This window comes from Aythya marila (assembly GCF_965140915.1).
Source record: "Aythya marila genome assembly, chromosome: 19".
NCBI lineage: Eukaryota > Metazoa > Chordata > Aves > Anseriformes > Anatidae > Aythya > Aythya marila.
The window spans coordinates 2592137-2605328 of NC_139060.1; the positions used below are offsets into that span (position 1 = coordinate 2592137).

Genomic DNA, 13192 nt, shown 5'->3' on the forward strand with positions numbered 1-13192 from the left:
GTTTCAAGCAGGGTTTCGGTAAGGTCAGTGCTACCCCTGCTTTTCAGTAGTTATGGTTTTGATGCTGAGAGCAAGCAGCAGGCAGTCATTTATCTCGGAGGGAAAGCTGAACCGTGTGACTTACCAGGGACTTAAGTTATTCTTAACTGTCAAAACATAACCAGGAAGGTCTGAAAATAAAGTTCAGTTTGCCAGAAAATAACAGTCCTGCATTTCTGTGGGAAGTAAAATAGTCATTAATGTCAGCGATGCTGCAGTGCAGGGCGAGGCACGGGGGGAGCCGCAGGTTCCACTTCCCACTTGGAGCCCCCGAGCCTGGCAGGCACCAGGACACCCTGTGCAGAGCAGCCTGCACTGGCTGGGCTGCTGATTAGCTTAATTATTGATCAGCTTAATGTAAAATTCTTTGTTGCTCTAACTTGGGACTTGAATGTTATGGTCAGTCTCTCTTTCAGAAAGCTCCCCCTCTTTGCCTTGCAGAACTCTCCTCTAAAGGCAATATGAATTTGCTTTTTTTTTTTTTTTTTTTTTTTTTTTTTTATGCACTGGATCTTTTTCATTTGCCCATTGTGGATTTGCCTCCAGTCCTTCCCATGCGGAATTCAGACTGTGACTGAATTTCTTACATGGGCCTTTCAGATTTTATTTTTCTGGCTAATGTTGAAATCAGTCAAAGACCCATCTACAACACTGTGGTTCCTCTGCTGGGAGTGGTTTTATTTTCAGTTTTTAAACATTGGCACGTCCTGAGTTCATTTTTAAGAGTTTAGGAGACCTGGATCGAATCTTCCTGTTACAGAATCAGCTTTAGTGAACTGGGGTCAGCTTTTAAAACCTTCTCTTTTTAAACACGAATGACTCCTTTCCCCTCCCAGAGCTGCTTGGGGCACTATAATTGTTCCAGGTCATAAAGAAGCTTGGGAAGCTCTGGCTACCCCTGCTTTCGCTGCAGCTCAGTTGCTTCTTTGAATCAGTTCATATTTTCAAGGCACATTGCAAGGAAATGATCCAGAAACTGTTTTTAAAAGTCAGAATTATCTCACATTGCATTTCCAGTTGCAGAGAGCCCATGTGGAGCCAGACCTCTCTGTCTTAAATGGTTTAATGAAAGTAGTATGATTGGAGTGACAGCAGGATTTGGCTCATTTTCTAGGAAATTACACCATGCCTGTATTCATTGTCATCCGGTAAATTAATAAATTGGTGCATCTGTTGAGGGGGAAAAGGAGGAGAAAAAAAATAATCCAAAAATGTACAGAAAAGCCTGAAATGAAAAGCAGCAAATGCCTGGAGCCAGCCACCCTTCCCAGCCCTGGTCTCTGGCTGCCTTTTGTGCTTTGCTCCAGCATGGAGGAGCCATGCTCAGTGCCAGCATCGGCTCAGCTGGCCGGCCTGGTCTGTGGGTCTGGCTGGGGTGAACAGCCTGGCCCAGAAAATGGATTTCAGCTGGTGTCGGGGAGTCCCCAAGCTCTACAAAAAGGGCTGAGGGACCTTCTTTGGGGGCAGAAACACTCAATTCCACCAGAATGCATCTGCTTGGAGATGAGTCAAAGTAGCCTGAACAGTTGTGTGTGATTGTTTGTTTTTAAAATGTAATTATATTTCCAGTAGTTGACTACGTTACACAAGACAATTTCAGCACATGTGTGTAGGAAGCAGAGGTAGCAAGACAGTTTTATTACTGAAATATTCGTTGCCCCCAAGCAAGAGATAGAGGCTTCACTTCCAAGGTGAAGGGACACAGGGACATTTCAGTATCATCTTTCCCTTCTTCTGCTTCTTTATTCACTGGGCTCAGCAGGATCAAGGTGCTCCTGCCCCATACTCCTTGCTGTTCTGCTTGAACAGAGGAAGCAGCAATAGATGGGAACCACATTTCAAATCTCTTGACGTCCCCAGGGAACCACCTTCACACAATAAAAACCTCTATCCTCTTTTATATGACATGGAGAGAACCTGGCCTTTGCCTGGAGAAAACTCTGGATTCTGTGTCCCATCCCCTGCAGGATGCAGATGCATCCTAGAAGATTAAATACAGCTCCTGCTTCCACTGTCGCAGGCAGAGGATCTGTTTTCTGATGGGTATTTAGGCTCTGGAGACACTCATCCCAATGGGAATAAGAGGCCTGAACGTCTGGTTCTGAAGTCTTGGCTGAATTAAGTTTGGCGATTGCTCTTGCGATGGAAAGCAAAGCCTTGAGCTGGGTGTCTGGGTCAGCTTTGGTTCCCGGCTGCCCTGGGAAAAGTCTCCTGAAGCCCTGCCAGTGTCGGGTGATGGCTCCCCAGCCAGCAGGGTCTGCAGGCAGCAGGGCTGCCAGGGCACAGGGGCTGCTGGGCACGCTCCTGCTGGGCACAGACACCCAGCACCACCAGCCTGCAACCAGATCAGCCTCACACCACTCCTGGCTCCTCTGTTTGAAGAGAAACCTCTGGTGCTTCCTCCAAGCAGTCTTGCTGAGAAATGGAAGGCAACCAGCGGGTGCTGAGGTGAAGGTTTCCTGAAATCTAGTTGCAGTTCTGCTGGCACCCTGGGAGCTCTCTGTCCTTGCTGCAGCGGCTCGCCTTGCTCCCTCCAGCACTCAGCCCTTGCATTTAGCTCCTGCCCCACCTGCAGCATGACTTTGTGCATCGTTTCCAACTCACAGACCAAAGCAGGGCCACATGCAGTTATTTTGTGTTGGGTCAGTTACCTGCCTACAGCTCCTGCAGTTGGAGTCCCAGACTCCTATTTGGCTCAGGTGAGGACAACACAATGCAGCGGCATCACACTGCTATTCAGCCTTTGTGAATCTCCAGAGAGTAAATACATGAGATCAACTTCATTGCCATGTACGCTCGCGTTTCGAGCAGCAGTTATAGCTTTGCATAGCTGGGGTGAGTGACTGTCCTGTCACCAGGCAATGTATGGGAGCAAAATGCATTTGTTTCTTGGGCATTGGTTTTGGCTTGGTTTTGCTTTGCTTGCTCTCCTTTCACATGCAGAGGTGTCTGATTTATGGTTGCTTTGTGGCTGTTTTGCAGACACCTAACTGGAACAACAACAATAAAATATATGAAGGGCCAAGTAATAGCTGAAATCATTAAGAGGAAAAGTGAAAACAATGAGTGAGTTAATAACTGTGGGGAAATGTGATGTCTTAGTGATATAATGCAGTGCTCTGCAGAGAGAGCCCGGCTGGCGTGGGCACTGGCAGTGGTTTAGGTGGGCTGTGTGCAGTGGCTGGACTAAGGGTCTGTGTGCTGGCAGAGCTCATTAGCTCACGCTGGGCATCCTGCTAACGGGCTCAGCTGTAGCTGTACTCTGCAGGACACTGCAGCTTTCAGGACAGAGGATGTTCGTGGTGCTCTAATTGTCACATCGATTCCGGTGTGGTAAGTCATGAGCGTTTCCCCCCATTGGTGTATAGCACAGCACTGACCTCAGCCTCACTTTTTTGTTACACCCAATGCATTTGTGTTGTCTTTAAAATGAGCCACGTCCAGGAGCTGCCAGCCATCCTGCTAAGCAAGAGGGAAAAATGAAGGGGAAATCCTGTGTGGGGGGGTGTGAGTGTATCCCAGCAGTACACGTGTGCTGGTGAAGACACAGATGGGTGTCCGACACCTGCTGTGCTCCTCAGCTGGTCCCAGCAGAAGTGGGTGAGTTGGGAATGACGAGGACAAAGCAGTGGTGTGAGGGGTTTATCCATAATATACTATGGCTGGAACGGGGAAAGAAGGGTACTGGTAGCAGAAGAGGAACCATTTGCTGTATTTGCTATGTGAAGGTTTTTCCTTAGCTGCTCCCCAACAGATACGCTCCTGAACGTCTTCTTGGCTATCGCCGTGGACAATCTGGCAAATGCCCAAGAGCTGACCAAGGTAAGTTCGAGGCTTCTGGTTCTTCAAACTTAGACCATAGCTGCTGGATCCACAGCACACATTGCAGACACTTTGAGGCAGGGATTTCCTTCCATGCTGTACCTCTGTGTACAAGTTTATGCTGCTGAGACCCCTGTTAAGGACCTGGAGGTCTACTCTCATTTGGTTTTGTTTAGTTATATGGAGGCTTGTTTCTGTGAACTGCTTTGTGTTCTTTGGCTTCTTTCCACCCCAGGGTGAGCAGCAGGCACTGCTCGTGTTGCTGCTGTGTGGAGGTGCACAGACTTTTGTAGCTTTTGCTGTTTTCAGGAGCAGAGGCGGAACAAGTAATGGGTGTTGGCTGACTCAGTAATACATCTGAAGTTTAGGCCTGGGGAGTCGCAGGTGTTGTACTGCTGCCTTTGCTGTCTCATGTTAGTGTTTCTTACCTCGTTGAATTTGGGGATGAATCAAAGAATTAACATTCTCCGAACAACTCTGTGGAAAACAACTTGAAGAGGCTACAGTGACTTTTAAGTCAAGATGTTAAAACCTTCCTGCTTCTCACCAGGTGCAAGAGCAATCTGAGGCAGCAGCCCAAGCACAGGCAGGAAGCCAGGTCCTGGCAAGAGCTGGAAATGACACTGCTGTAGCTTCTCTGTGTGCTTGGATTTATATTGAAGCATTCCCTATAGACAAAAAAAAAAATGTATAGCCCCTATATTGTGTAGGAAGGAGTCCAAATACTGCAGTTTGTGTTCATATTATTGCACACTTTTGATTTCTCATTGTAGCACACTCAGTCATGTTTATGAGGCAGCATTAGATTTTCTTTGCACATTTTTTGCTTGCTCTCACCAAGTGGATGTGGATATGCACACCCCATTGCTGTGCTGCTCCCATGGCCATAAGTCAAAGACTTGCTGGCTCCAAAAGCACCGCATCCACCTTAGCAGTTCTATTTTACAAACTTCAGCTTGTATGCTCCCTGTCGGGTAAGAGGATCACTATCTGTGTGTTTATGCAGCAGCTCGCAGGGATACTTTCTCTTTTTAGACCTGTAGAAAGGAGCAGTAGTGCATGGCTATGGGATGTAGCACTGCAGTCCAGGGACACCCAGAGATTTCAAGGCATTCCCTATCCCACTCCAGCTGCTGAGGATGGAAGCAGCCAACTCTTCCCAGCTGAAATCCATGTCTCTTGTGGCTGAGCTTGTCTTTACCAGCTCTCCTTTCTGCCACGTTACTGGCTTCAGCTCCTAGCTTTAGCTAGAGCCTTGTTTCCTGAGAGCTGATGCCCAGTGCAGGCCATGCAAGAAGCATGGATAACAAATGTTCCTATGTCTGTGAGACCTTCTTCTGCCTCCTTGGTCTGTTATAATGCAGCTCAGGGCTTGGCCCAGAGGCATGCATCTTCCTATCCCCTTCAGGAGACTTATGGACATCCCTGGCATGTACTGAGAGAGGATCAGGTCCTGCACAGTTCTTGGATAACAAAGCTCATCCTATTCCTTACTTAATTTTTGTAGTGCTGCCTTCTGAATATTTCAGCAGCTGACTGGAACAGCTAGTAACCTAACTTTGTTGATGTTTACAAAATATAATTAAATATTAATGGATTCAGCAACACTGCAAAATCATAAAGCTTCTTGAGAAACTTTTTTTTTCTTTAATTTTATTTATGATCCCCAAAATTCTGTGGGGATTTCCAAAGAAGAAAAAGATAAAAATAATTCAATTGTATAGCATACCTGGAGAACGAGGGATTTATGGCAAAGCAAATATGATCATGCAAAACCAAAAATGGCCTGGAGGTATAATTAAGTTACTCAGGAGTCAGTTGATCTCAGGAGACTTTCCTGACATTTACACTGTAAAACTAATCAAGATCCGTGCTGCATGTAGTGTGGGAAAGCCATAAGTGGTTTGCAACTGCCTCTATTTTGGAAGGATAGAAAGCTTCCCAGCTAACCTTCAGGACTGAAACATTTTGACCAACAGTTCCAGTTCTGGTTGCGTATTTGGACTTCATTTATCGTGGCATTTGAACATTTACTTAGTAGCCTTAGCTGGGCCCTGTGACCTGTACCAGGGTGCATCAGATCTGTGGCTATATTTAACTTCAGCTTGATCATCTGATGGCTGTTACAAAACTCACCAGTACTTTGGAATGACTCATTTAAGGGGAAAAAATAATAACCACCTTCTTTGCTTTGACTATATAAAGAATCTTCTCCAGCCTCTGCCCCTCCATCCCCAGGTCTTCTCTTCCTCCTTCCGTGCTGGCTCTGACTTTCCCTTGCTTGAACTCTCCCCGTGTTGTTTCTAGACATTTCTCAAACCTATCATGAATCTCTTGGGTCACCTTCTCTCTTTATTTCCATCTACTGGCAGATCTTTCTTCTGCTTATTCAGAGTAGAATCTGAAATTGCCCCCAGATTTGCTTCCAATATCTCCCCTTCGGTAACATGGCATGCTTCATTCTGGCTAAGCTGGCACGGAGAGCTGCTGCGGGTGGGTGAGCAGGGCAGCCTTTGGCTTTCCTAAACATCTTCCAGCTCCAGGCGTGTTCTCTGATCTCTGCACCCTGGCAGCGATCTCCAAGAAAGCCATATAAAAGCATGTAGTAGGAGGGATGTGTGAATTTTATGTAAAATTAGACCAGAATTCCTCAGAAATCAGAGGAATAGCAGCCACGGGGACTTCTCCTCCATCCCAGTGGAGAGGTCTTTAATTGGGGGAGTTTAATGAAGAACAGTGAGTGTTAACTATGCACATAATTATGGTTAGCACTGAAGACAGGCTTTGCCATGTGATAAACTGTGGTTTCAGTGAAGATTTAGAGCTCTAGAAAATGGAAAGGAAACGTAAGAGGGAGTTGTCCTTATAGGCAGTGCCTTTATCCATGACGGTGATGATGGAGCTCCCAGAGGTGGCATTGAAGTCACCGTCACAGCTCAGAGACTTGCCTCAGTCGCGCACCATCACCCCTGCCAGCTTCAAGCAGAGCAGGATGAGCCTCTGCCCCCATGAGACATCACAGGGCACGTACCAGGCAGAGAATTAATTAGTATTTGTAGAGGGATCGCAAATCTCTGGGTGGAAGGAGCTGCAGAAATATTATTAAGCAGTCATCTGCTAAAGAGCATGCTTGTTCTGAGTTAGGGATGGCTGCGTTTATGACAATGAATATTCTCATTGCATTTCGGATGCACTGGGGAGAATGGAGTAGAAGCTAGAACTTTAAAAAAAGATGCTCAAATCTGCAACCGGTGCTTGAGGTGCACAGAAAGAAAAATTAAAAGCCCTGGCGAGTCCTCAAGAGAAGGAACAGTTTGAAGATACCTGCTGAGTGAAAAGAAAACCCCCAAAGATGCCTTATTGGGAATTTATTTCTTGAAAGATTTATGTCCTCAGATACCCTAGATTTACAGTAGCATCCCAACCACTGATAAATTTACTGGAAATTGGCTGTTGAGAAATATTGACTGCTGACTTTGTATAATGGTTCAGCAAGGCTTTTTTGTGGCCTCATTCTTTATTTGCTACACTAAGTTTTTGTTGTTGTTGTTTGTTTGTTGTTTTTCTTTTTTTGTAATAGATTTGCTAATGTTTGGAAAGGGGAAATTTTTAAAAATATGAAATCTTAATGATAACGGATTTTTTTTTTTTTTTTTTTTTTTTTTTACAAATTTCCTATAATTTATCTTTCCTCTTTAAAGAGAAGAAGAAAACAGTTTCAAAATGAGTTCAGTTTAAGCAAATAACACCAAAGTCAGAGCAAGGAATCATGCGTATGGCATTCAGTATGGGTAAATCTCTGTGCTTTCCTTTCCTGAAGTTAGTGAATGCAGACAGTAAGACATCTATTTTAAATGTAACTGTTTCACAGCGTTACCTCTGAGGAGCAGATGTAGACCCGGGCCATTTGACAGAGGAGCCTGTGCCTGCTCTTGTCTTGGCATGTGGTTCAGCACCCTGAACGATGGTCCTGACATTGCCATCAGTGTCGGTATTTCTCCTGCCCCGATTTTACTATCTAATTTGACTGGCTAGAAAAACTCCAAGGAAGTTTAACCCATATGACTATTGGAATTGAGTGGGATCCCGTTTTGTCTTTTGTCCTCATCCAATTGCTAAAGAAACTACAGTTACACTCTGATTTTAAGTGTTATTTCTCTAGTAATTACACCACGTAGGAGAAAATAAATCACAGTTCGACTCTGAGGGAACTTGCAATACCAATAAAAGTCCAAATATGAGATCTGAGGGGTATGCAGAAAGCATGAACGTGACCAGCTTTCTGATCTGCACTTGACTCTACCAGCTACGCTTCAATATCTTCTCCTTTCTGTTTTCACCCTGTACGTTCACAGTGATTCAACTCAAATCAGTGGAAATATTTGGGATAAAACTAGCGTGAGCAGAGCCAGTCAAATCCTTTGGTGTTTATTGGGATTATTGTTTCAGACAAGACACCTTGGCAAGAAGTCACGAAGGCTTTAGGAGTCTGTCTCATGCACTTCAGTAGGATGTAGGCTTTTGAGTGTTTTCACATATGCAAGTCTGAGATAAAGGGGGCTGCCTTTACCCCAGAAATGTCACACCTCTGCTCAGGTCTCTCCCTGCTATGCCAGACCACTGAGGGATAAGAAGATACCCAAAAGAGGTAAGACAGCTTCATGAGGGAGATGTGTTCCCAGCAAAAAATGCACCGAGCACTTGAGCAGACCTTGTGTTTCTTATCTCTTTGCTGACAGCAAAACCGTACCCAGAGGTCCTTGCAAGAAATTATGAAATTCTGCCTTATTTTAATGACTATCTGCTGTCCTCACAGCACAGCGGTGATGGTCACACAACACCCATGTCTCGGGGAGCTGTGGTTATTGTCATTAAGTGATGCATGCTCTGATTTGTCTTGATTTTCTGCACCAGGATGAGGAGGAGATGGAGGAAGCCACCAACCAAAAGCTCGCCCTGCAAAAGGCCAAGGAAGTAGCAGAAGTCAGCCCCATGTCGGCAGCTAACATTTCCATAGCCGCGTAAGCGTTATTTTATTATTTGGGACCTTAATCGTGTGGTTTCTGTTCTTCAGTGTCGCTATATGTCTATTCAACTGGAGCCATCCCATAGTACTCTGTGAGCCTTTTTATGCCATCTCTGTTGTTGACAGTCTGTAGGTTGACTGAATACTTCAGCACTGATCACTTAACCATGGATCGAAGTACTTTTCGTTTTTTTTTTTTTTTTTTTTTTTCCTTTGTAATGTTTCATCTTTTGCCTTGCTGTAAATAACCATATTTTAGGAAGTTGGTTCTTTTTTTTAAGTTGTCCTAGGATAGATTTCACCAGGTGAAGTGTTAACATTTCACTTTGGATTTGTAATTCTGAGAGGTATGTGTGCATATTTTATATTAAATACTGTTTGATGATTTCTGTTTAGAGGATTCAAGAGCAAACGCATCCTCAAAAATATCAGAAAGGAAAGGAAAAAAAGAAGAAGAAAAAAAAAAAGAGCTTGAATATTCTCTCTTTGTTGCCTGAAAGACTGCAGGAATGAATAAAGTCACATACATGAACAGTCACTGGTTCATAGCTAGAAATATACATTTGCATTTTCAAATGCAGGTTTTTCTTAGTACATGGATGTAGATGTATGCACAGATTCTGTGATACTGTTTTGGAAGAATCCTTAGAAAATATTCCTTTGGGGCCCACTTTTTCACATACACTGATCTAAACTGAAGCAAAACTTTTATTTGTAGGTGGAAATATTTGTCCAAATGTCACTGAGGTCAGAGCAGAATTCTGCCTGCATGGCCCTGTGTTTGAGATGTGCCTTCCTTGGGTGGATTTACTGGTTTCTTGTTAGGGTTTCATTTAACTCTTCTGGAATTGGCGTCAGGACAAGCAACATTAAAAATTTGGTCCTGTGTTTTGCTGAATGTTGCTGGTATTTTCTAATGCCTTTTTGCAGGGGAGACCGCCTAGGTCTAGGGAAGCTGATGCACAGAAAAATGAATTTCCTGTGCAGTTTTTTTCCGAAGGATCTGGAATGAAGAAAGATCCCCGTGAGACCTTTTTAGGGGAAGTTTAATCCACTTCAGCCCAGACAATAGGCCAAATGGAGCCAGCTCATTATATACGAAGGGAAAGAATATTGTTAATTTGACTATTTTATTCTTCTTACCATTTTATTTTGCAATTACTGCTATAATCATCTCCTATTTATGCCATGTCTATTTGTTGGCTTTAAATATAATCCTTTTCTTACAATGATGTCCAGTCTTGACGGAAAGTCATATGAGGATACTTGCTCTTGTTTTTTTGTTGAATTTCCTGGAACTGTTATGTTATAACACAAGATGATAACACTTATTTTCTTCTATTTGTCTTCTATTTCTTCTCTTTTTAATCAAAAGCATGGTGCACGTGAGAATTTCTTAGAAACCAAAGTGCTTTAACAGAGCTAAGATTTCATACCACATTGTTAGTTACGTAAAATAACCTTTATTCCGTGATTCTTCACCAGGCTTTCACCTGGTTTTCAATGTCACAGGGCCAATTTTGTGACCAAAATTGAAAGTACAAAACTGTAGATTTCTGCTTCTTTTGCCTCAAATTGTATCTACCCAGAACCCACCTGCCATGTCTGCAGGCAGGTAATCAGGCTTACAAGGGAACACTTTTAGAAGTGCAGTTGCTTCCACATCTACTAACCAGAGCAACATCAGGCATGCTGCATGGGAGGCCATCGATGTACCACCGTCACCTGGCTTCCAGTCCCCTCTGCTGTAGTGCCAGCGAGGTGCTTACATAGCCACTCGCAACACGTGCAGGACTTTATTTTATTTTATTTTGGGAAAAAAAAAAAAAAAGTATAAGGTTAATAGGGTGATGACCAAATGAGTAATGACCTACAGGAGAAGGCAAGGGAGAAGTGAGGTATTTTGCAAGAGATTGATAGATGAGTGGATGGATTGTTGGCTGATGATCCAAAAGATGTTTAATGAGTGCATGCCACAGTCATGTTTAGTATAGAAATTCACCCATAGTAAGAACTCCAAAAGGGGCTTAGCAGCTACAGATTTTGGGTTTACAGCACTGATCCTTGAGATACCGTTATGTAGCACAGTAGGGCTGATGATAGGGACCCATGATTGACATCCAGATGTACCCCTTTACTTCATTTCTTATGGTCTTAAGCTACAGAGTGGTGCAGACAGTGGAGCAGGTGCCATGTTGATGGCAAGGCGTGTTGGATCAAGCTCTGATGTGATGTGGCATGAACATGCTGATGGGATCCCACCAGGGCATATGTGTGAGGTACAGCAAGTGGCTCAGCACTGTTGAGAATGAAAAAGGTCCTGGAAACAGGATTCTTGGCTTATGGAAATAACACTGCCAAAAGCAAATGCCTGCAGAGCTGGTGAGCAGGAGCAGGGAAAAAATGGGACTGAGCTACCAAGGTCCTGCTGCAGTCCTGTCTGTGGGTCTACCCCATCAGTTTGTCCTAAGGAATATTGGGTTGGATTTCTGACTCAATTTTATTTTCAAAACATAGGAAAGGGATTTTCTACAGCAACAGGCATCTATAGCATGGGTTAGTGTTCTGAGAACATCAACATTTTCTCTGCCTCATCAATAAAACCAGGTCTCTCAGGTGTTGAGAGCAGAGGACACCGTGACTTGCATTTCCTCAGGCGTGATATTCACGTTCCTGGTGTGCTTGTCCACCTCCCACAGAGGTCCTAGTGGTCATTCTGCTGTTTCACTGGTGAGGTGCTGTGCTTGCTGTTTTGCTTCTTTCCTTTGTCAGTCCCATATCAAGGACTGTGAGAGTGCATCCTCCTCTACGCCTCCTTGCAGGCCATTGCATGCTCTGTAGCCTTGTATCTGCTTCTCCACCCCTGGCATTTTTCCTGTGCAAAACCAGCGTGCACTCCCCGTTTGCGTTCTCGTGACCCTGCAGTTTATCTGCACTGATTCATCTGCTCCCCTCTGCCATTCGAGCCTCTCAACAGTTCAGCTCTGGGAAATGTTCAATTTATTGCATTGGTTACAAAATATAATTTCATAGGCTTATGAACCTGGTTGCTGATTCAGTCTGTCAGCATGCTTGGAGGGTCTGAGATGGTACCTTTACCTCTATGTGTGTTTGATGGTTGATAGATAGTGAAGTGCTGCTGTTTCATGGGGATCTGCTTAATAATCTATTCATTACTACAGTAGCATCCAGGTATCTATCTTGCAGCTGACTCAGGGTGCTTTATTACAATATTCTACGTGCACTTGTTTTATTGCTCCTACTTCTTTGCTCTCCCAGGATTTCAATGACTTGCTCCTGGATCCAACAAAGGGAATTGCAGGAATGGATTTTTCTGACCTTTTTTTTCTTCACCTGGTGAACTCTATCCTGAATGGGCTTTTTTGTTTTGTGGATTTTCAGGATGAAAAAAATAGGATGGTACATTGTTTTTGTCATTGTTGCAATGTTTGGTTTAAAACAGAGTATTTGTTTAACATAAGTTACTGCATTTTAATTTTAGCCCATTGTTTCATTCTTATTTTTGTGATTTTTGTTTTCTGTTTAGCATTTTCCTTGCTTTGTTGTTTCTGGAGGTGAGTTTCTGGGTTTGTCCAGTTTGCCCAGCATTGTCTTTAAGACCCTCTGTTTTGTACAACATCGAAACCACTCAGCCTCTCGAACTGAGCCGCTGTACTGACCGACGGGTCTTTAGAGCAAGCCATTGGTGCAGCTTCCTTGGCGGTGAGAACGGAGCAGGGGGGGAAATGGGGCAACAACTGAGGTGCTGAATGTGTAAAGCACCTCAAGGTCCCCACTGGATAGGTGCCAGTGGAAGGGAGAGCTGCCGGGCTTATTTCTATGGCCAGCACGAAGACCCCAGTGCAAATAGTTTTACATCATATAGATGAACTTGCCTCTTTGCCAACCCAAAGCCTGAACTCCCTGCATTTGGATACCTCCTCTGCCTTTTCTATTCCGGCCAGAGCTGCACCAATGTCCCGTACAAAAGGGGCTGCGCTGCACACACACAGCATGGGTGCTCCGCGCGGGCCAGCAGACCAGTCGGAGAGTCAATGAGCACCAAAGCACATGTCCTGTCCTCCCCACGGCTGCTCCAGGGATTCTGAGCTGGTGGCTAAAACAGCCTCTGAATTTGTTTATTCCTGTGTATTTTCCAGTGGCCTGCCTTCACCTTTTCTTGGGAAGAGTCTTAAAAAAGCAATCACAACAGCATGCAAATGCTAAATTTGTAGGAACCTGTTAAGTAGTCACATCCAAGTCATGCTGAGTGGAACTTCTAGCATTTATTTACTTAGGTTTGTT

At 44.3% G+C, this 13192-nt stretch overlaps 1 protein-coding gene across 2 annotated transcripts in view; it reads left to right on the forward strand.

Annotated features, from left to right (window-relative positions):
• The window catches only part of LOC309885706 (voltage-dependent N-type calcium channel subunit alpha-1B-like), a gene marked incomplete at both ends in the record, with an annotated part of 282028 nt that overhangs the window by 186087 nt on the left and 82749 nt on the right, over positions 1-13192 (forward strand). For both annotated transcript variants that reach the window (XM_082775940.1, XM_082775939.1), the window contains 2 exons: positions 3794-3861; positions 8776-8882. In XM_082775940.1, the coding sequence (XP_082632066.1) occupies positions 3794-3861; positions 8776-8882 (175 nt within the window). The remainder of the gene's footprint in view (positions 1-3793; positions 3862-8775; positions 8883-13192) is intronic.